We start from the raw sequence: 24,419 nt of genomic DNA on the forward strand, positions 1-24,419 counted from the left end.
GCCCACCTGCTGGCACACCAGCGAGTTCACACCGGGGAGAGACCATTCACCTGCTCTTGGTGTGGGAAGCGATTCAGGAATTCATCCAACTTATTGACACACTAGCGGGTACACACTAGGGTGAGACCGTTTACCTGCTCTGACTGTGGGAAGGGATTCAGTGATGGATCCGCCCTGTGGACACACCAGCGAGTTCACACCAAGGAGAGGCCGTTCACCTACACCGTGTGTGGGCAGCGATTCACTCAGTCATCCAGCCTGCTGATACACCATGTCACTCACACCAATGAGAGACCTTTTAAATGCTCTGACTGTGGGAGTGGCTTCAAAAGTGCTGCAGTTCTGAGGATCCACCAGCCTATCCACACTGAGGAAAGACTGTTCAGCTGCTCTCAATGTGCAAAGAGTTTTAGAACGTTGTCTGATCTACAGAGACATCAGCGAGTTCGCACCGGGGAGAAGCCATTCGCCTGCACCGAGTGTGGGAAGAGTTTCGCTGATTCATCCAACCTGCGGAATCACCGGCGAGTTCACACCGGGGAAAGACCATTCACCTGCACCGAGTGTGGGAAGGGATTCAGTAATTCATCCAACTTATTAACACACCAGCAAGTTCACATTGGAGAGAAGCCGTTCACTCGCCCTGAGTGTGGGAAGGGATTCACTCATTCATCCCACCTGCGGAGGCACCAGCGAGTTCACAGGTGATTCCAGGGGTTGGATTCAGATGAGGTTCTTCAGTTCGTTGGAGAGAGTGGAGCAGCTGAAATTTCTCTCTTTAGGTCGTAGGTTCTTAGGGTAGAGAATGGGGCCATTCGGTCCATTGAGTTCATGTTGGCTCTCTGTAGAGCAACCCAGTCAGTCCCATTGCCCCATTCTATCCCCATATCCCTGTAGGTTTATTTCCCTCAAGCGCCCATCCAGATTCCATTCGTAAATATTCCATCATCTCTGCTTCTACCACCCTCGTAGGTCCACGTTCCAGGTCTTTATCACTCAATTTCAATTCACAAAATCCCATAGAGCACAGAAGGCCATTCAGCCCATCATGCTCATGCCAGCTCATGAAAGAGATGTCTAATTAATCCCATTGCCCTGCCATTTTCGTTTCCTTTGAAGAATCTGTCCATTTCCCTTTTGAAGGATAGAGTCCAATCTGCTTCTCGCACCGTTTTCAGACAGTGAATTCCAAATCACGGCAATGATTTAAAACAAATCATTCAGGATATGGTGTGTTTGGATTCTCAGAGTATTCGAAATGGTGTCAGACATTGTTATTGCTCAAAATTAAGACTCAATCTTGAACAATGATCTTGCTGAGAGGATCGATTGTCATATATCCAAATTTGTGGACAAATTTTAAAATGCATTTCTATAGCACCTCTCACGACCCCACTTACTAAAGCGTTTAAAAGCCAGTCAAGTACTTGTGAAGTGTTGTCACTGTTGCAATGTAGGAAACTGTAGGTAGGCCTGGGTAATCAAATTTAGTTTTAAACATCAATCACTTTCAGACCATATTCACTGTTCTAAATAGCAAGGTCAAGGAAGCCATTTTAAACTCTTATGTGGCTGGATCTGTATTTTAAAAATTAACACTATATAACTGTATATGTTTCTCTAAACTGCACAGCTAGCAGAAATTGTTTACACAAAGAAATTATTTCCCAATATTCAAAAGCTGCAAGACATCATATTCTGCCAATGTTCAGCTGAAGAATGAGGCTCATTGTTCAAGCCGATCCAGATTAGTATTAGCTGATAGTATTAGCTGTTGTCCTCCATAGATTGTCTTCTTGAACCAGTGTATCTTCTATTAGCCAAACGTATTAATTAATACAGTAATCTATAGTTAACTATCAGTCAGTAATAGATGATTGAATAAGTAGTGAGCCTTAATTGAGTTACAATTAATGAATAAATAATGAATCATTTGTTATAGTAAAAGATTGAGTTTTATTTGGTGTAAAAATTTAAATCCTTAATTGCTGTATATGTAACAAATATGCAATGAAGAGAAATGCACTGGCCAGGGAGACCTTCAACCTCTGATTAGCCTCAACATTTGAAACTGTCTGAATCAGGGATTGTATAGAATCAGATAAAGGGATATTATCAAACAGTTCTATTCTATTCCTGTCTAAGATAATGAGAGAAGGTGGTGTAAGTAATTGGGGATCCAGTTAAATTAATCTAGTAACCAAATTGACCAATTGTCATCTTACAACTGGTCCAACTCTGAAGTGAGGTAATGGTCACTTTGGGGATAAAAGTAGAGGTTCTGAAGGTCTTCCTTGCTAGCCAAGTACTGAAGTCAAGTACCGAGGCTGAGTTCCGAGGAAATTACTGTCAGAGAAGGAGCCAGACTCCCGAGGGCGAATTCCACAAGAATTACTGTCAAAGAAGGAGCCAGAGAGGGTTACGCTTCTACAGACTGATCACCCGCATGAAGTTGTAAAAGTCAATGTCTTAAAGTTGTCAAGTAAACATTTTTCTTTTAATAAACTTCTTTTAAAGTTTACTATCCAGAGAATTCTGCCTTTGGTTTGGACAAGACTTTAGCAAATTAAGGCAAAGTGAATTTATTAAATGGCAAGTTGGAGGCAGCTGAAATAAATTAAGTTACAGATAACAAGATCAGATAATGTCAATCTTAAATTTAAAAACTTGCATTTATATATCGTCTTTCACGACCACAATACACCCCAAAGTGCTTTACAGCCAATGAAGTACTTTCGAAGGGCAGTTACTGTTGTAACTTAGGAAACGCGGCAGCCAATTTGCACACAGCAAGATCCCACAAACAGCAATGTGATAATGACCAGATGATGTGTTTTTAGTGATGTTGATTGATAAACATTGGCCAGGACACCAGGGATAACTCCTCTGCTGAACTTCAACACAGTGGCCACAGGAAGTTCTGAGTCCACCCGAAACAACAGACAGGCCCTTGGGACAGCACCCCTGACAGTGCAGCACCCCCTCAGCACTGGCACTCGGAATGCTGGATGTGATTTTTGTCCTTAGGCCTTGGACTGGGACCTGAACCTACAACCTTCTGACTCAGAGGTGAGCGTGTGATCCACCCGGAGGAAAAACACTATTCACTATCCAGGATAAAATAAATGTACTTCCTCAGCTTTTGTGGATCATTTCAGTGGAAATGTGCACTCCCCGGCTCAAAGAGCATCAGCCATTGGAAGCAAAGTCATGAGACCGGCCAGTCCAGCAGAAAGAAACCCTCCGACCCTCCCACTTCACCAAGTGTCAGAATGAACATGGTGCAATCCTGGATGTGATTAACAGCAGCAATAACAGCAGAATCGAACCCCTGGAATCACTTGTGAACTCGCTGGTGTCTCAGCAGACTGGATGACTGACTGAATCCTTTCCCACACTCAGAGCAGATGAATGGCCTCTGCACAGTATGAACGCGCTGATGTTTCCGTAAGGTGGATGAATGACTGAAACCCCTCCCACAAGTGGAGCAGGTGAACGGTCTCTCCCCCATGTGAACTCGTTTGTGTCTCAGCAGGTTGGATGACTGAGTGAATCCCTTCCCACACACGGAGCAGGTGAATGGCCTCTCCCTAGTGTGAACTCGCTGGTGTGACATCAGGTGGGATGCCTGAGTGAATCCCTTCCCACACACAGAGCAGGTGAATGGCCTCTCCCCGGTGTGAACTCGCTGGTGTGTCCGCAGGGTGGATGAATTACTGAATCCCTTCCCACACACGGAGCAGGTGAATGGCCTCTCCCCAGTGTGAACTCGCTGGTGCATCAACAGCGTAGATAACTGAGTAAATCCCTTTCCACACATGGAGCAGATGAACGGTCTCTCCCCTGTGTGAACGCGCCGGTGTGTTAGCAGGGTGGAATAGTCACTAAATCTATTCCCACACATTGAGCAGGTAAAAGGCTTCTCGCCAGTGTGAACACGCTGATGTCTCATCAGGTTGGATAACTGAGTGAACCCCTTTCCACACTCAGAACAGGTGAACGGTCTCTCCCCAGTGTGAACTCGCTGGTGTGTCAGCAGTGGGATGCATGAGTGAATTCCTTCCCACACTCAGAGCAGGTGACCAGCTTCTCCCTGGTGTGAACTCGGTGATGTGTCCAAAGAATACATGAATCACTAAATCCCTTCCCACAGACTGAGCAGGTGAATGGCCTATCCCTGGTGTGAACTCGCTGGTGTGTCAGCAGGTGGGATGACTGAATGAAAGCCTTCCCACACTCACAGCAGGTGAATGGTCTCTCCCCAGAGTGACTGCGTTGATGAATTTCCAGCTGAGATGGGGATCTGAATCCCTTCCTGCAGTCCCCACATTTCCACCGTTTCTCCATGGTGCACGTGTCCTTGTGTCTCTCCAGATTTGATGGTCAGTTAAAGCCTTGTCCTCACACAGAACACATGTACAGTCTCTCCCTGCTGTGAATGGTGATGTTTTTTCAGGCTGTGTAACTGGTTAAAGCGCTTTCTACAGTCAGTACATTGGAGCACTCTCACTCAGGTGTGTGTGTCTCCGTGCTCTTCCAGTCACACTGATATTTAAAATCTTTTGAAGCAGATAGAACAGACAAACATTTGTCCTTCCAGATTCAAAGGCCGATGATATCCAGATCTGATGAACACAGTGACTCTATCAGATCTCGATGTGATCTTTGATTTGAGATTTCTGGCTGTAAATCCTCCCCTTCTAATATCCTGTAAAATGAATTTACAAAAATTATCACTGTCAGTTCAGGGTAGAAAATCAGAACAGACTAATTCTGTAGACTAGTTGCCATGGAACATTCTTTTCTCTGTCACGTTGTCTGTTATCTGTCTGTAAAACCTCTGCTTCCGATGTCCTGCAACAGTTATTTACAAAAGTCATCACTGTCAGTACATGATAGAAATTCAGAAGAGACAATTCTAGTTTCTTGGAACATTCTTTCCTCTCTCATTTCCCAAAAGCTGTAAATCTCCATCCCACACACTCTCCCTCCATTCTCACTCTGATGCACCGAATATACACCCTCCCAATTCTCCTGAAGATGCCGATTCATGCTGACCGACAGATCCATTGTCACTGTTTCCAGTCCAAGACTTGAGAATCTTCACATAAGTAAATATACTGATTACAGATACAGGGAGAATCTGAGGGAGAATTTTATATGGCAGCGATTGGTCATGATCTGGAACTCACTGCCCACGAGGATGGCGGAAGTGGAGACAATTCATGACTTTAAAATGAAATTGGATGGGCGCTGAAAGAAGTAAACTGACAGGGGAACGGGGATATAGAGGGGGAATGGACTGACTGGATTGCTTTACAGAGAATCGGCATGGTCTCAAGGTGCCAAATGGGCTCCTTCTGTGCTGCGATGAGCCTATGACTGGAAATATATAATGCAGCTGCAGGGCTATATTACAAGATGAGAAATAACAATAAATGCACTTTATTACAGCAACATAAATAATATATCTAATATTTGCCACACAACAACACGAGACATATTTCTGCCCGATATTACTTTACTGGCCCCTTAAATGTCAGCCATCCCTTGGAGAAACCACCCCTTTAATTATGAACATTAGGAAAGAGACCATCCTTTCAGCCAGACAAATAAATGTGTCAAGCTGAGGGAGCAAAGGATGTCAATGTCTTTAAGAGAGAGAGAGAGAGAGAGACCTGGGCCAACCTTTCCAGAGTCTGCACCCTCCCTGGATTCACTTCCTTTCCCTTCAGTTCCTGCAAGTCAACAATTTCCCCCCAGAATGAGAAAAGAAATGGAAAGGGGGAGAAAAGAAAGTGTTTTACTCACAGATGTTGGACACAGGAGGAAGTTTTAGTCTGTGTGAAGCTCAATCTTCATTCACACAAAGCCCGCGCTCTGATTGGCTGGAGGACCAGAGTCCTTCCGGTCCTCCAATCTTCCTATTGGTCAACCCCTCAGCAGGGAGTGAGGTGGGGCGGGCTCTCTTCCCGCACATGCGCAGCGTCCCCTCTCGGACATGTGCAGTCCCGGGCCGGGCGGATAGAGCGGTTTCTTCTGCGCGGGGGATTGTGGGAGCTGCGGCCGCCATTACTCATCCGGAGCCCAGTCTCCAAACTTCTGGGACTGGGATGGAAAGTGGGGGTGGGGGGCGCAGTGACCCCGCTCTGACACAAAGTACATGTGGGTAGTCAATGGATTTGATTATGATGCCCCCTTAGCAAAACAGTTTGTTAACTTCAGGTGTAAAGATTTCGATGCCTGGGTGACATATTGGGGAGGGCAATCAGTAAATGTGAAACTGAACCCGAGAGTCAGCACCTTCAGGGGAGGAGAATTGGGGAAAAGCTGGAGGAGAATAGTAGGATGAATTAGTGTTTCACTCAATAAAGCGGAGGGAGTATGTGGTGAACAGAGATTTACAGTTCGAGAGGGTGAAACATGTTCAATGTGAACTAGAATTATTAATTCTGAATTTCTCTCCTGTACCGACAGTGATGATTTGATGACATCAACCCCATGGCACCTGTCCATACCCTGAAAGTTCTTTATGAAGTCAGCCTTCAGCCTTCTCTATTCTAGGGTAAAAGTTCCCAGCCTGTTAAATCCATCATGTAACTGAAACACTCTCAGTTCTGGGATCATCCTTGTGAATCTTTCTTGCCCTTTCTCAAGGCCCTCTCTATCCTTAAAAAAAAAACGGACACCCAGAACAGTTCACAATATTCCAAGTGTGTTCTAACCAAGGCTTGATACAAGTTTAACCTGATGTCTCTGCTTTACAATGCTATTTCTCTAGAAATTAACCCCATATATGGGCCCCACAATTCAGGAAGGATGTCAAGGCCTTGGAAAGAGTGCAGGGATTTCGTACGGGGACAGGAATGAGAAACTTCAGTTATGTGAACACATTGCAGAGGCCGGGGTTGTTCTCCTTGTAGCAGTGAAGGCTAAGACGAGATTTGATAGAGATGTTCAAGATCATGAACGGTTTACATCAAGGAAATAAAGAGAAACTGTTTCCACTGACAGAGAGGTTGTTAACCAGAGGATACAGATTGAAGGTGATTGACATAAAAGCCAGAGGGGAAATGAGGAAGATAAATCTTTACACAGTGAGGTGTTGTGACCTGGAATGCACCACCTGAAAGGCTGGTGGAAACAGATTCAACAAAGGGAATTGGATAAATACTGGAAGTGGACTAGTTTGCAGGGCTCATGGGAAAAGGGCAGGGTAGTTGGACTATCTGAATAGCTCTTTCAAAGAGCCAGCATGGGCCAAATGGTCTTCTGTGCTGGAGAGTCTGTGATCAAAGATAAATAAATGTGTACCTGCAATATGTACAGTGATGTCAATAATGTCTGGAATTCCCATTGGACCCCTGCCATCTCTTTGAAAGGACTCTCTGATTCACCCAACTGCTCTGCTCATTTCCCACAGCCCTGCAAATTCTTCCCTTTCAAGTATTTACCCTTTGCAAAGATACTATTGAATCTGCTTTCAGGCAGATCAGAACAACTCGCTGCATCAAAAAATAACATCTCACCTCCCCATCTGGCTCCTTTGCCAATTACCTTAGAAGGACTCACTTTCTATGAAAGAGACTGCCAACCCCTCTCACCCACTTTCACTAAAGTGCATAAATCTAATCAGGAAAGGTTCAAAAAAATCAAACATTCTTACTGATCAAAGTTTATTAATGAAACAGGACATGGTTAATAAAAAACAGAAAATTACTTGAAGATCAAAGACAAGCAGAGTAAAAGCATGTGCACAATGATCTGGACCCAAATAGTTTCTCTTCAGCTCCTCTGTACCTTGTTCCCATCAATCCCCGCTCTGGACAGGGACACTGAGCCCCCGGGGGGCGGCGGGGGAGTCATATCGTCATCAACACTGGTCACCCCCTCTGCTGCCCCGATTGGCTGGAGGCCCATTTCCCAATCAATCCGCCAGCACCTTCCTGACTCTCTATTAGTGCAACGCCCATGGCAGTTTCCCAACTGGTGTGCAGGCCCCGTTGTTCGCAGCTAAATTCAGCCCTGAGCTCCGTCACCTGGCTGTCAATGACACGAGCAATAGAGAGACGGAAAGTTCTGGTGGATCAATGGGAAGTCGAAACTTGTGGCTCTAAGCCAACACTTCAATATTTGTCTGTCAAATACATGTTTTTTAGATGGGCTTTCTATTGTTATCTTTAATCACTCGAGGCAAAGGGTAACTTTCCCTTTCTAACTTCATATTGTCTAAAATGTGTTACGACCAGGATGGGGGAAGTGTGCGGATTATCTAGCCCCGCCACCCACAGGTCACACCATTAGTTTAAAAGTTTAATTCGCTCACCAAAATGGCCAATGATTTACCTTTTCTCCTGTTAGACCAAGATAAAAGAGACTTTAACCAGATTCTTTCAATAAACTCAGAATGATTGATTTATTATATAATTTTTTTTTTAAAAACACCTTACAAGAACTGGTTAACAGGCAATTATAATCTTTGAATTGTAATTACCTATCCCATTTAAAATACTCTAGGATACACACACACAAACACACACAAACTAAGGACAAACAGACAGGGTCTCTGCAGAGATGAGCTTTGGAGAATAGATTTCATGAAGAAAAAGGATAAAGACGGGAAGGTTTTGACACAATTGATCTTGAATTCACTCGTGTGAAGACAGAATCCTAGTTCCAGTAGATCCCTGGAGGTTCTCGCCAATGGAGCTTCGGCGTGGAGGAAAGTAAAGCTGGATCAACCCTTTTCCTGTCAGCCTCTCGGTTTTCCAAAGACAGACAATTTCCACTGAGATGAGGATTCTTAGCTGGATACTGTTAACCAATCTACTTGTGGCTAGACGAGGAGAATGTGAGCAGGGCAGCTTTTCACCTTCTCCGTTCAGTCCCAACTGAATTTTTAAAAAGCAAGTTAAAAATTTAAAGCTCACCTCTGTCATGTGATTTCCAGTAAATTACTCACCTTTGTCTTTAAACCAGTTTCTTACCTCTATCCGTGTAAATAATTGCAGTGCAAACACTTCTTTCCCCCTCAAGTACCCTGCTGGTCAGGTGATTTCTTGGAAAAGCCAGGCTTGCTCCCAGTCCAAAGCTAAACTTATGACCCTTTTAAAAGAAACCCAGGTCAGCTTCCAAATGCACTGATAATGCTGTGTCCTTCCACATTATGAAAGAAAATATTGTCTTGGAAAATATGTTTCTAATATGTGTCAGCTGCGGCTCAGTGGATCACACTCTCACTTCTGAGTCAGAAGGTTCAAGTCCCAGTCCAGAGACCCGAGGGCAAAAATCACATCCAACACTCCAAGTGCCAGCACTGAGGGCGTGCTGCACTGTGGGAGCTGCTGCCTTTTGGATGAGACACAAACCCAATGGCCCCGTCTCTTGTTTCTTCCGGACTTAGAAGTTCCTGTGGCCAATATTTTGAAGAAGAGAAGGGGAGTTATCCCCGGTGTCCTGGTCAATATTCATCCCTCAATCAACATCACCAAAAACATATCGTCTGGTCATTATCACATTGCTGTTTGTGGGATGTTGTTGTGTGTGATTGGTTTCCGCGCTTCCTAAATTACAACAATGACTTCGCTTCAAAAGTATTTCATTGGCTGTAAAGCACTTTAGGGTGTATTTTGGACATGAAAGGTGCTATATAAAGGCAAGTCTTTAAATTTAAAATTTATGTCACCTGATCTTGTTATCTGTAAGTTAATTGATTTCAGCCACCCCCAACTTGCCATTTAATAAATTCACTTTGGTTCGGACAAGACTTTAACCAATTCAGGCAAAGGCAGAATTCTCTGGATAGTAAATTTTAGAAGAAGTTTATTAAAAGAACAAGGTTTACTTAACAACTTTAAGACATTGACTTTTACAACTTCATGCGGGTGATCATTCTGTAGAAGCGTAACCCTCTCTGGTTCCTTCTTTGACAGTAATTCTTGTGGAATTCGCCCTCGGGAGTCTGGCTCCTTCTTTGACAGTAATTTCCTTGGAATTCGGCCTCGGGAGTCTTCAGTACTTGGCTAGCAAGGGAGACCTTCAGAACCTCTACTTTTATCCCCAAAGTAACCATTACCTCACGTCAGAGTTGGGCCTGTTGTAAAATGACAATTAGTCAGTTTGGTTACTATATTAATTTAATTGGATTCCCAATTACTTACACCACCTTCTCTCATTATATTACACAGGAATACAATAGAACTGTTTCACACTATCCCTTTATCTGATTCTATACCATCCCTTATTCATACAGATTCAAATGTTGAGGCTAATCGGAGCTTGAAGGTCTCTCTTGCCGGTACATTTATCATCATTGCACATTCTTTACATACACAGCAATTAAGATTTTACATGTTTACAGAAAATAAAACTCAAAGTCTTTTACTCAACTACTAATTCATTATTGATTCATTAATTGTAACTCAGTTCAGGCTGACTACTTATTCAATCACCTGTTACTGACTGGTAGTTAATTAAAGCAGTAATTGCTGAAAAAAGCGACGTCGAAGCTTTTCATCTTCCACTCATCAGGACATTTGCAAGAATACTGAATGTAAAGGGAACAACAATTTATGCTTCGTGAGAAGAGAATGCTGCTTGGTGGGAAAGTGGACACTAGTTGGAAGAGGTGTTGCCATGGATAATGCACCAATTAACTGATGACTGTCAGGTAATTGCCAAGCTTTGTTTAAATTCAGGTTGACTCTGGTCCAGTCTTTCCAATGAACTGAAGTCCCTCATTCCCTTTGCCATTCTTGTAAATTTCCCCTGCACCCTCTCAAAGAACTTCACATCTTTCCTAAACTGTAGGGCCCAGATATAGGGTTCCATTCTGGAGGGATAGAATTGAAAAGCAGGTTGGTTATGTTCAACTTGTTTCGAACAATGGTTAGACGACACTGGAAGTAATGTCATTATTTGTGATCTCCATTTAGAAAAAGGAAATAGAGGCACTGGAGAAGGGGCAACAAGGATTCACAAGCATAATCCCATAACTGAGAGCATTTAACCCTCAGGAAAGGCTGAGGCTGCTTTTCTCCAGAAAAGAGAAGACTGAAGGGTGACCTTTAAGATCCTGAAGGGGTTCAATTGAAATTCAATGAAATTAAGACCATCCACCCTTCCCAATTCAACAATGAATGTCAGAATGAACATGGTTCAGTCCTGGATGTGATTAACAGCAGCAATAACAGCAGAATCCAGCCCCTGTAATCACTTGCGAACTCACTGGTGTCTCAGCAGGTGGCATGACGGAGTGAATGTCTTCTCACACTCAGGGCAGGTGATTGGCCTCTCCCCAGTGTGAACTCGCTGGTGTGTCAGCGGGTGGTACGCATCACTGAATCCCTTCCCACACTCAGAGCAGGTGAATGGTTTCTCCCCGGTGTGAACTTGCCGGTGTCTCAGCAGGTTGGATAACTGTCTAAATCCCTTCCCGCACTCAGAGCAGGTGAACGGCTTCTCTCTTTGGTGTGAACTCGCCTGTGTGTCAGCAGGCTAGTTAACTGAGTGAATCCCTTCCCACATTCAGAGCACATGAATGGCTTCTCCCCTTTGTGGACTCGTTGATGTGTCAGCAGGATGGATAACCAAGTGAATCCCTTCCCACAATCAGAGCAGGTGAATGGCCTCTCTCCAGTGTGAATTCGCTGGTGTGTCAGCAGGGAAGATGAGTGAGTGAATCCCTTCCCACACTCGGAGCAGGTGAACGGTCTCTCCCCGGTGTGATTGCGTCGATGAGTTTCAAGAGCAGATGGGAAAAGGAACCCCTTCACACAGTCCCCACATGTCCACGGTTTCTCCATGGTGCGGGTATCCTTGTGTCTCTCTATTTCGACGATCAGTTGAAGCCGCACCCACGAACAGAACACATGTACGGTCTCTCCGCACTGTGAATAGTGCGATATTTTTCAGTCTGTGTAACTGGTTAAAACTGTTTCCACAGTAAGTGAACGGGAACACTCTCACTCGGGGGTGTGTGTCTTGATGTTATTTCTGTCACAAGGATGTTTAAAATCTTCTGAAGCAAACAGAATTGACAAAATTTTCTCCTAGATTCAAGGCTGCTGATATTCAGGTGCCGCTGAATCGACTGACTCTGTCATGTTGTCTGGTATCTGTCTGTAAATCATCTGCTTCCGATATCCTGCAACAGTTATTTACAAAAGTCATTACTGTCAATGCATGGTAGAAATTCAGAACAGACAATTCTAGTTTCCTGGAACGAATCTTTCTTCTCTCATTCCCCAAATCTGTAAATCTCGGTCCCACACGCTCTCCCTCCATTCGCAATCTGCTGGATTTATATGCACCCTCCCAATTCTCCTGAAGGTGTCGTTCATGCTGATCAACAGATCTATGCTATACCGCATCCTATCCAGAACACAGAGACCTGAAGTCATCGTGCAGGCTGAAAGAAACGGAAACGTTCACTCATTCATGCTCATCGACAGATCCAGGCTCTCTGCCTCCTGTCCTGGACACAATACACCAGAAAATGCAGTCTGCAAGCCATATATATATGGATATCTATATGACAGGACTAAATATGTTTACAACATACAGTAATGGATTTACTTCCTTTCTCTTCAGTTCCTGCAAGTCAACAATTTGTCCCCAGAATGAGAAAAGAAATGGAAAGAGGGAGAAAAGAAAGTGTTTTACTCACAGATGTTGGACACAGGAGGAAGTTTTAGTCTGAGCTCATTGTCCAAATTCCGCTTTGTGACGTCCACAATGGAACTCTGCCTGAATCAGCCAATAGGAATCACTCTGCTCCGCGGCGATGTCCTCGGGTTCCAGTCTGCAGGCCAGGCGTGCGGACACGGGAGCCCCGCCCCCACCCATTGTTACCCCTCCTCCTCCCCCTCCTCGAGCCAAGGTTTCCAGGCAACTGGCTGACGGCTCTGGCCAGAGTGAGAAGCCGCTCGGAGATCTCGGGAGAGGGGAAGCTGCGCATGTGCGGGGAAGAGCCCGCCCCTTCCCATCATGCTGAGGGTTTGACCATTGGGAACAGTTGGAGGACCGGAAGGACTCTGGTCCTCCAGCCAATCAGAGCGCGGGCTTTGTGTGAATAAAAATTGAGTTTCACACAAACTAAAATTCCTCCTGTGTCCAACATCTGTGAGTAAAACACTTTCTTTTCTCCCCCTTTCCATTTCTTTTCTCATTTTGGGGGCAAATTGTTGACTTGCAGGAACTGAAGGGAAAGGAAGTGAATCCAGGGAGGGTGCAGACTCTGGAAAGGTTGGCCCAGGTCTCTCTCTCTGTCTCTCTCTTAAAGACATTGACATCCTTTGCTCCCTCAGCTTGACACATTTATTTGTCTGACTAAAAGGATGGTCTCTTTCCTAATGTTCACAATTAAAGGGGTGGTTTCCCCAAGATATGGCTGTCATTTAAGGGGACAGTAAATTAATATAGGACAGAGATATGTCTCATGTTATATAGTACGCATTAGATATATTATATATGGTTCTGTAATAAAGTGTTTATTATTATTTCTAGTCTTGTAATATATATTACAAGTTATATATTGCCAGTCATAGAGTCATTATGACACAGAAGGATTCCATTCAACAACTCAAGCAGATGCCGACTGTCTGCAGAGCAACACTCATTGCCTCTCTCTTACCTCTTTCCCCAGCAAGTTTATATCCTTCATTTTCATTATGAAATCAATGACCCTCTCCACTTCCAACATCTTCATAGGCAGCGGGATCCAGGTCATCACCACTGTCTGTCGAAATTCAGGCCCATGTATCTCTAATTATGTAATAGGGTTCTATATATTACACACAATTTTAGTGCAGTACTGTTGGGTGTATTTTAGATACTGCACAGTAAGACTGGAGAGGAGTGTATGGGATGGAGATGTACAGTTTTTGCGGAACGAGAGTAGAACAAGTGCACCACAGAAACTAGAATTGTCTGCTCTGAATTTCTATCCTGTACTGAAGGTGATGATTTTTGTAAACTCCCTTTACAGGACATCAGAAGGGGAAGATTTGCAGACAGAAATCTGAAACCAAACGTCACGTCAAGATCTGACAGAGTCACTCGATTCATGAAACCTGACTATCACTGGATTTTGAATCTGGAAGGAGAAATGTTTGTCTGTTCTGTTTGCTTCAAGAGATTTTAAATATCAGTGTGACTGGAAAAGTACCGACTCACACACACAAGTGAGACTGTTCCAATGCACTGACTGTGAAAAGAGCTTTAACCAGTCAAAGCTGAAAAAACAGCCTGAAAAAACACCACACCACTCACAATGAGGAGAGACCGTGCACGTGTTCTGTATGAGGACGAGGCTTCAACTGATCATTGAACCTGGAGACACAAGGCCACCTGCACCATGGAGAAACCGTGGAAATGTGGGGACTGTGGGAAGGGATTCAAGTACCCATCACAGCTGGAAATTCATTGGCGCGCTCACACCGGGGAGAGGCCGTTCATTTGCTCTGTTTGTTTGAAGGGATTCAGTCGGTTATCATCCTTGGAGTCACACCAGCGAGTTCACACCGGGGAGAGGCCATTCACCTGCTCTGAGTGTGGGAAGGGATTCACTGATTCATCCAACCTCCAGACACACAAGCGAGTTCACACCAGGGAGAGGCCATTCACCTGCTCTGTGTGTGGCAAGGGCTTCACTCAGTTATCCCACCTGCAGGCACATCAGAGAGTTCACACCGGGGAGAGACCGTTCACCTGCTCCGATTGTGGGAAAGGATTCACTCATTCATCCCACCTACAGACACACAAGCGAATTCACACCGGGGAGAGACTGTTCTTCTGTTCTGAGTGTGGGAGGCGATTCAGTCATTAATCCGGTCTTCGAAAACACAAGCGTATTCACACTGGCGAGAGACCGTACACCTGCTCTGAATGTGGGAAGGGATTCACTCAGTCATCCCACCTGCTCAGACACCAAGTTCACAAGTGATTACAGGGGCTAGATTCTGCTGTTATTGCTGCTGTTAATCACGTGCAGGACTGAACCATGTTCATTCTGACAGTTGGTGAAGTGGGAGGGTCGGAGGGTTTCTTTCTGTGCACTGGCCAATCTCACGACTTTGCTTCCAGTGGGCTGATGTCTTGAGCCTGGGAGTGCACATTTCCACTGAAATGATCCACAAAAGCTGATAAAAATAAATTTGTTTTATTCTGGATATTAAGTAGCATTTCCCTACCACTACAAGTAGATTGAAAATAAATACAGAAAGTGTTGGAAAAACTCAGCAGGTCTGGCAGCATCTTTGGAGAGAGAAACAGAGTTAACGTTTCGAGTCCTATATGACTCTTCCTCAGAACCTCAGAGAGGGAGAAATGTGATGGGTTTGATGCTGTTGAGAAAGGGGGAGGGTCCAGTAGAACAAAAGGGAAAGTCAGGGATTGGTTAGATTGCGGGCAAGATTAGACAACAAAAATATCATGGAACAAAAGACAAAAGGAGTGATAATGGTTGTAGTAAAGAAACAAAGCATTGGTCCAGAGTAAGTGTTAATGGCAGAATAAAGGACAGCTCTGTCTGAAAGAAAAAACATGAAAACAAGATGCAGACTGGCACTCGGCAAAAAAAAAATCAAAACAGGGGACAGAGCTGATGGTCTGAAGTTGTTGAACTCAATGTTGAGTCCAGAAGGCTGTAAAGTGCCTCATCGGAGGATGAGGTGCTGTTCGTCCAGCTTGTGTTGGGCTTCTCGGGAACATTGCAGCAGGCCGAGGACAGAAATGTGAGCATGAGAGCAAGGTGGTGAATTATAATGGCAGCAACTGGAAGGTCAGGGTCATTCTTGTGGACTGAGCAGAGGTGTTCCGTAAAGAGGGCAGCGAGAGAGGACAGATGAATTAAAGAGAAACCATTTGGGTCCAGAACACTGTGCACATCCTTTTACTCTGGTTGTCTTTGATCCTCAAGTAATTTTCTGTTTTTCTTAACCATGTTCTGTTTCATTACAAACTTATATCAGTAAAAATATTTGATTTTTCATGATTAGATATCTGCACTTTAGGGAAAGTGGGTGAGAGGGGTTGGCAGGCTCTTTAACAGAAAGTGAGTCCCTCTGAGGTAATTGGCAAAGGAGCCAGAGGGGGAGATGAGATTTTATTTTTTGACACAGCGAGTTGTTCTGATCTGCCTGAAAGCAGATTCAATAGTGTTTTTCCAAAGGGTAAATACTTGAAAGGGAAGAATTTGCAGGGCTGTGCGGAAAGAGCAGAACAGTTGGATGAATCAGAGAGTCCTTTCAAAGAGATGGCAGGGGTACGATGGGCTGAATGGACTCCTGCAGCCTGTGAATCTGAGCCTCCTGCTTTTGTGCAGGTTAAAAGGGACAGATTTCATTTCAGCCTCTTCCCTGTATCTGTATTTAAAGAGATGGGTTTCTGTTCACTCTGAGTGACTGATAGAACAATGTCTCCACTTCTCTGTATATCTAAACATGGAACAAAGCCTTGCTTGGCCGATTAGAGTCAACAGCCTTCCTGTAGCTCTCACTGGACGCAGCAAGAAAGTGTTTGACTGCTTAACAATAGTGGCATCCCCTGAAAATAATTCAAACACCACAACAAAAACAACCTGCATTTATATAGCACCTTTAATGTCGTATACATCCCAGGGAGCTTCAAAGGAGCGATTATCAAACCAAATCTGACACTGAGCCACATAAGGAGATATTAGGTCAGGTGACCAAAAGCTCGGACAAAGAGGCAGGTTTTAAGGAGAGTCTTAAAGGAGAAAAGTGAGGGAGGGAGTCGGAGAGGTTTAAGGAGGGAATTCCTGAGCTTGGGACACAAGCAGCTGAAGACACGGCCACCAATGGTGGAGCGATTAAAATCAGGGATACTCCAGAATGAGAGGAGCACAGATATTTCAGAGGGTTGTAGGGATGGAGGAGATTACTGAGATGGGGAGGGGTGAGATCATGGAGGGATTTGAAAAGAATGGGCCCGAATTTAACTCACTCAAAATCCCATTCACTTTTACAGAGGTAAGATTGGGCCCAAGGAGGAGAATTTTAAAATGGAGGCATTGCTTGAGTGGGAGCCAATGTCAGTCAGTGAGCACAGTGGGTGACAGGTGAATGGACTGAGTGTGAGTGGGGACACTTTATTTGCAGATTAACAGAGTAAGCACTGTACTTGAATCAATGTTATTAACGGATGGAATTGAATCAATTAAGGGTCAGATTAACGATATCACAATAACACAGCATCAGCTCGGTCTGCTTAATACAGAACAGGGTTACACCCAGTGTCCAATATTAGAGGCAGCTGTGGCTGTTGGACACCTAGTTTCATTGTCCAGCTGACAAGCCCACAGCTTTGGAGAATGAGTCTACCCAGGGTATGTTTCTAAAGCCTCCTCACAACACATTGCCTGGTTAGCTCCCAGCTGAGAGAATTCTTGCTGCGTTTCAGGATGCTCTCTTCCTTCTGGCTTGGTCAGTTGTGGGGGATCTGCCTCCTGCAGGGTTCACATGTGTGTTCATTGGGCTCTGGTTCCCCGGCCCCACCCCCACTTTAATCTCACCGGCTTCCATCCCTCATCGACCCAACCCTGTTCAGAGTGCAGCAAAGACAGGAGCACGGAGTGGAGGTGGAGATCAGCCATGAGCTGACTGAGTGGCAGAGGAGGTCCCCTTCCTAATCTTCCCAGGCTGCGTGTTTTAATGGGGACTGGGACCTGTTCTAATGTTTGTCTCTCTCTCTCCTCTCAAAGATTTGATCGGGTTTACATAAAGCTTTCCCATCTCAGATACACATCAAACCCATTTCATCCCCATTTTATTGACCTGATCCAGGCTCGACTTGCTCATTAACTAAACCCCTTCTTACCTTCCAGGTCTGAATAATAAACAGCGGACGTGCCAGATTAAACTGGCTTTCCTTTGGGTCCCTCCCAGCCATTGGTCATCTTTCCCAGATATCAAAACAGAATTGGATGGGCACTTGAGGGAAATAAACTTGCAGGGGTACAGGGTTAGAACTGGAGAATGGGACTAACTAGATTGTTAAAAAGAGGATCAGCATGGACTAGATGGGTGGAATGGCCTCCTTCTCTGCCCCAATGACTTTCTGACTCCCGTTCTGATTCCTGTAGAGACTGATAACTTATTAAATGAAAGGAATCCCCGCGAGTAGTCAGAGTAGTGGCACCGCGGCTGTCTCTGTTGTTCAGCGGGGGGGGGTCAAAGCACAGAAGAGCAATTGTTATAGGGGACTCTATAGTCAGGGGCTCAGATAGGCTCTTCTGTGGTCGTGAAAGAGACACCAGGATGGTATGTTGCCTCCCTGGTGCCAGGGTCCAGGATGTCTCTGATCGGGTACGGGACATTCTGAAGGGGGAGGGAGAACAGCCAGAGGTCATGGTACACATTGGTACTAACGACATAGGCAGGAAGAGTGACGAGGTCCTGCAGCGGGTGTTTAGGGAGTTAGGCAGAAAGTTAAAAAACAGGACCTCTAGGGTTGTAATCTCAGGATTACTCCCTGTGCCACGTGCCAGTGAGGTTAGAAATAGGAAGATAGTGCAGCTGAACACGTGGCTGAACAGATGGTGTAGGAGGGAGGGTTTCCGATATCTGGATCAGTGGGATCTCTTCTGGGGCAGGTGGGACCTGTACAAGAAGGACGGGTTGCATCTAAACTGGAGGGGCACCAATATCCTGGCTGCGAGGTTTGCTAGTGTCACTCAGGAGGGTTTAAGCTAGTATGGCAGGGGGGTGGGAACCAGAGCAATAGGTCAGCAGGTGAAATAAAGGACTGGGAACCAGTGAATATGGCCAGTAGGACTAAGAGGAAGGGCAGGTAGGGAGAAATTACTGAACACAGTGGGATTGGGGGTCTGAAATGCATTTGTTTCAATGCGAGAAGTATAACAGGCAAGGCAGATGAGCTTAGAGCTTGGATTAATACTTGGGACTATGATGTTATTGCTATTACAGAGACTTGGTTGAAGGATGGACAGGATTGGCAGATAAACGTTCCAGGATTTAGATGTTTCAGGCAGGATAGAGAGGGATGTAGAAGAGGTGGGGGAGTTGCACTGCTGGTTAAGGGGAATATCACAGCTGTACGACAGGAGGACACCTCGTTGGGCTCATGCAGCGAGGCAATATGGGTAGAGCTCCGGAATAGGAAGGGTGCCGTCACAATTTTGGGGGTTTACTATAGGCCTCCCAATTGCCGGCGGGAGATTGAGGAACAGTTATGTAGGCAGATTTTGGAAAGATGTAGGAGCAATAGGGTTGTTGTGGTGGCTGATTTTAACTTTCCCTATATTGACTGGGAATCACTTAGTGCTCGGGATTTGGATGGTGCAGAATTTGTAAGGTGCATCCAGGAGGGCTTCCTGAGACAATATGTAGATAGTCCAACTAGGGAAGGGGCAATACTGGACCTGGTATTAGGGAATGAACCCAGCCAGGTGGTCGAAGTTTCAGTAGGAGAGCATTTCGGGAAAAGTGACCATAGTTCAGTAAGTTTCAAGGTACTGGTGGATAAGGAAAACAGGAGTCCTCGGGTTAAGGTGCTTAATTGGGGGAAGGCTAACTATAACAATGTTAGGCAGGAACTGAGGAATCTAGACTGGAGGCGGATGTTTGAGGGCAAATTAACAACTGACATGTGGTGGGCTTTCAAACATCAGTTGATAAGAATTCAGGACCGGCATGTTCCTGCTAGGATGAAGGATATGCATGGCAAGTTTCAGGAACCTTGGGTAACGAAGGATATTGTGAGATTAGTCAAAAAGAAAAGGGAAACATTCGTAAGTGCTAGAAGGCTGGGAACAGATGAAGCCCGTGGAGAATACAAAGAAAGTAGGAAGAAACTTAAGCAAGGAGTCAGGAGGGCTAAAAGGGGTCATGAAAAGTCACTGGCAACCAGGATTAAGGAAAATCCCAAGGCCTTTTGTTCATATGTAAAGGGCAAGAGGGTAGCCAGGAAAAGGGTGTGCCCACTCAGGGACAGAGGTGGGAATCTGTGTGTGGAGCCAGAAGAAATGGGAGAGATAATGAATACTTCTCATCAGTATTCACCAAAGAGAAGGACTTAGCGGTCGATTTGTCTAGGGAAGTGTGTGTAGATAGCCTGGATCATGTTGAGATCAAAAAAGAGGAGGTGTTAGGCGTCTTGAAGAATATTAAGGTGGATAAGTCCCCAGGGCCAGGTGGGATTTACCCCAGAGTACTGAGGGAGGCAAGGGAGGAGATTGCTGGGGCCTTGACAGAAATCTTTGTATCCTCACTGGCTACGGGTGAGGTCCCAGAGGACTGGAGAATGGCCAATGTTGTTCCAATGTTTAAGAATGGTAGCAGGGATAATCAAGGAAATTATAGGCCGGTGAGCCTTATGTCAGTGGTAGGGAAATTATTGGCGAAGATTCTTCGTGACAGGATTTACTACCATTTGGAAGCAAATGGGCATATTAGTGAGAGGCAGCATGGTTTTGTGAAGGGGAGGTCGTGTCTCACTAACTTGATCGAGTTTTACGAGGAAGTGACAAAGATGATTGACAATGGAAGGGCAGTGGATGTTATATACATGGATTTCAGTAAGGCCTTTGACAAGGTCCCTCATGGCAGACTGGTACAGAAGGTAAAGTCACACGGGATTAGAGGTGAGCTGGCAGGATGGATACAGAATTGGCTTGGTCATAGAAGACAGATGGTAGTAGTGGAAGGGTGCTTTTCTGAATGGAGAGCTATGATTAGTGGAGTTCCACAGGGATCAGTGCTGGGACCTTTGCTGTTTGTGGTATACATAAATGATTTGGAGGAAAATGTAACTGGGCTAATTAGCAAGTTTGCAGATGACACTAAGGTTGGAGGAGTTGCAGATAGTGAAGAGGATTGTCAAAGGATAACAATGGGATATAGATCGGTTGGAGACTTGGGCGGAGAAATGGCAGATGGAGTTTAATCCGGACAAATGCGAGGTAATGCATTTTGGAAGGTCTAATACAGGCAGGAATTACACAGTAAATGGCAGAACCCTTAAGTGCATTGATGGGCAGAGGGATCTGGGTGTACAGGTCCACAGGTCACTGAAAGTGGCAACGCAGATGGATAAGGTAGTCAGGAAGGCATATGGCATGCTTGCCTTCATTGGCAAGGGTATTGAGTATAAAAGCTGGGAAGTCATGCTGCAGCTGTATAGAACCTTGGTTAGGCCACATTTGGTATATTGCTTGCAATTCTGGTCACCACATTACCAGAAGGATATGGAGGCGTTGGAGAGGGTGCAGAAGAGGTTTACCAGGATGCTGCCTGGTCTGGAGGTTATTAGCTATGAGGAGAGGTTGGAGAAACTTGGATTGTTCTCACTAGAGCGACGGAGATTGAGGGGTGACTTGATAGAAGTTTACAAAATTATGAGTGCCATGGACAGAGTAGATAGTCAGAAGCTTTTTCACAGGGTGGAATAGTCAATTACTAGGGGAATAGATTTAAGGTGAGAGGAGAAAACTATAAAGGTGATGTGCGGGGTAAGTTTTTTACGCAGAGGGTAGTGAGTGTCTGGAATTCGCTTTCAGAGGAGATGGTGGAAGCAGGTACGATAGTGGGGTTTAAGAGGCAGCTTGACAAATACATGAATAAGATGGGAATAGAGGCATACGGACCCCGGAAGTGCAAAATGTTTTAGTTAATGGGCAATATGATCGGTGCAGGCTTGGAGGGCCGAAGGGCCTGTTCCTGTGCTGTACTTTTCTTTGTTCTTTGTTCTTTGACACCAATGGACAAGATTTCACCTTTTAAAACTTTTACTGTAATAAACCAACTAAAATAAACACAAACATTAATTAACAGGCGATGGATATTTCAAAAAGGGTAAATTTCACTTTAAATAGTCGATAGAACAAAGATACACCTCAGGTTGTTATAAACACCCACATTACTTCCTGCACACATGTTGCACCATGGGCAATCTCACAGTCTTTCCGATTGCCCTCCCTATGTCAGATCTCTCACTTCCCACTCAATGGATTTGGCCCGGGAGTCACATTCACCAGCACCATTATTCTATCCGAGGTCCCCGAATACGGTGAACACCAACAAACTGCACATCTACAAATGCTCTCTCTCTCCAGTCATGACAGTCCTGATGTCACAGAATCCCCAGAGACTCCCTTCTTCAACCCCTTTAAAAGCTCTGGTTTGCTCTGGCAAAACAAATTTTTCCAATCCACATCCCCCTGCTCTCCTTGTCTTCAGCTCTCTGCTCTCTGTCCTTTCCAACTGTATAACACGCAGAGTATCACAGTCCCTACTCTATTCCGAGAGCCCTGCTTCAACACCAGGTTCTGTTTTGAACTGCTGCTTCTTTTCTTGACTCTGTCTGTCATTTGCCCCTGTAACTGAACCGGCTTCAGCAGGGCTCAGACTGTAATTCAATCTGCAATTGGATGTCTATTTAATCTTGGCTTCTGAGCTGTCCATTCCCGTAGTAACCGCAAGGGCATTTTTTGAAATTAATGACCTCAGAGCCAGGAAATCAATAACTCCTCCTTCAGAAGAATCCCCAGTTTCACTTTGGGTTTAAAGGGGACATTGCCTGAGAAAAAACATCCTTTTCCCAAGGTACATGGGTCATCACATGCTCCTCCCCCACCTCACCCCTGAAAAACCTGACTGAAGTAAGGAAGTTTCCACAATCCTTTTCAAACTATAACACATTTTAACATGATAAGCACTGTAACAACTACCCTTTTACACACTGTACAGATAATGTTTTCCCTTTGCCACATTTTACAATTAAACATATCACCTTGGCAACACTCTAAGCCTAACTGATTACAAAACCAACCAGCTGAGGGAGGGCGGAATGGGGTAATCAGCAGGAGGTTTCCTTGACCAAGTTAGACCTGATGCCATGAGACATCATGGGGTCTGGAGTCAATGTTGAGAATTCCCAGGGCAACTTCCTCCTGACTGTATCCCACTGTGCTGCCACATCTGCTGGGCTTGTCCTGCCAGAGGGACAGGACATACCCAGGGATGGTGATGGTGGCGTCTGGGACATTATCTGTAAGGTATGATTCTGTGAGGGTGACTATGTCAGGCTGTTGCTTCACTAGTCTGTGGGACAGCTCTCCCAATTTTGGCTCTAGCCCCCAGATGTAAGGAGGACTTTGCAGGGTCGACAGGGCTGGGTTTGCCGTTGTCGTTTCCGGTGCCTCGGTCGATGCCGGGTGGTCCATCCGGTTTCACTCCTTTCATTGACTTTTTAGCAATTTGATACAACTGAGTGACTCGCGAGGCCAGAGTCAACCACATTACTGCAGATCTGGAATCACATGTAGGCCAGACCAGGTAAGGTTGGCAGATTTCCTTCCCTGAAGGACACTAATGAACCAGATGGGTTTTTACAACAATCGACAATGGTTTGTTTCATAGCCCAGATTTTGATTAAATTTCACCATCTGCCATGTCCAGATTCAAACCTGGGTCCCCTGAGCATTACCCTGGGTGCTTGGATTCCCGGCTCCAGTGACAATCCCACTCGCCACCGCCTCCCCCTATTTATTTGGCTAATCCATTTCAGTTTCTGGTCAATGATGACCCTCAGGATGTTGACAGGGAAGCTCAAAACTTCTGCTCCTCTTAGTGAAGACCTGACAGTGCTCGGTGCCGGAGAAAATGGTGTTTCCATAACTCCCACTGCTGGTCTCTCTGTGGGTCCTCGAGGCAGGGACTGCTCACCAGGTACAGTCACCGTTACCTCTCTCCAGCACCTCCTTCAGGGCAGGGACTGCTGACCAGGTACGGTCACCGTTACCTCTCTCCAGCGCCTCCTTCAGGACAGGGACAGGGACTGCTCACCAGGGACAGTCATCATTACCTCTCTCCAGTGCCTCCTTCAGGACAGGGACACGGACTGCTCACCAGGTACAGTCATCGCTACCTCTCTCCAGCGCCTCCTTCAGGACAGGGACTGCTGACCAGGTACGGTCATCGTTACCTCTCTCCAGCGCCTCCTTCAGGACAGGGACAGGGACTGCTCACCAGGGACAGTCATCATTACCTCTCTCCAGTGCCTCCTTCAGGACAGGGACAGGGACTGCTCACCAGGTACGGTCATCGTTACCTCTCTCCAGAGTCTCCTTCAGGACAGGGACAGGGACTGCTCACCAGGTACGGTCATCGTTACCTCTCTCCAGTGCCTCCTTCAGGACAGGGACAGGGACAGGGACTGCTCACCAGGTACAGTCATCGTTACCTCTCTCCAGCGCCTCCTTCAGGACAGGGACAGGGACTGATCACCAGGTACAGTCATCGTTACCTCTTTCCAGAGCGTCCTTTTCTGTCAGTTTCTTATGAGCTGCTTTCAGAGGTTTCTTCACTCTCTGGTTCCTTCAATAACACCGATCTGTTTTTTACATCGATGTCTCACTTGCTGCTACCAAGTTCGGAGAT

General features: G+C 45.5%; 4 protein-coding genes, 1 long non-coding RNA gene and 1 pseudogene across 6 annotated transcripts in view; 3 read left to right on the forward strand and 3 right to left on the reverse strand.

Moving 5' to 3' along the window:
- Positions 1-24,419, reverse strand: part of LOC144697287 (uncharacterized) — a 685,032-nt gene that overhangs the window by 526,743 nt on the left and 133,870 nt on the right. The window lies entirely within an intron of this gene.
- Positions 1-24,419, reverse strand: part of LOC144697361 (uncharacterized) — a 392,999-nt gene that overhangs the window by 206,857 nt on the left and 161,723 nt on the right. The window lies entirely within an intron of this gene.
- Positions 1-24,419, forward strand: part of LOC144697353 (uncharacterized) — a 258,803-nt gene that overhangs the window by 120,883 nt on the left and 113,501 nt on the right. The window lies entirely within an intron of this gene.
- LOC144697960 (uncharacterized) overlaps positions 1-24,419 on the forward strand; it is a 274,230-nt gene that overhangs the window by 59,794 nt on the left and 190,017 nt on the right. The window lies entirely within an intron of this gene.
- LOC144697045 (uncharacterized) lies at positions 246-4,803 on the reverse strand (annotated as a pseudogene). Its single transcript, XR_013580295.1, has one exon. The product of XR_013580295.1 is annotated as an uncharacterized LOC144697045 (transcript).
- Positions 13,008-24,419, forward strand: part of LOC144697288 (uncharacterized) — a 211,873-nt gene continuing 200,461 nt past the window's right edge. Inside the window, exons 1-2 of the mRNA XM_078569245.1 lie at positions 13,008-13,122; positions 13,988-15,385. Coding sequence (XP_078425371.1) covers positions 14,357-14,827 — 471 coding nt within the window. The 5' untranslated portion in view covers positions 13,008-13,122; positions 13,988-14,356 and the 3' untranslated portion in view covers positions 14,828-15,385. The remainder of the gene's footprint in view (positions 13,123-13,987; positions 15,386-24,419) is intronic.

Source organism: Cetorhinus maximus, chromosome 23 (assembly GCF_964194155.1).
Source record: "Cetorhinus maximus chromosome 23, sCetMax3.hap1.1, whole genome shotgun sequence".
NCBI lineage: Eukaryota > Metazoa > Chordata > Chondrichthyes > Lamniformes > Cetorhinidae > Cetorhinus > Cetorhinus maximus.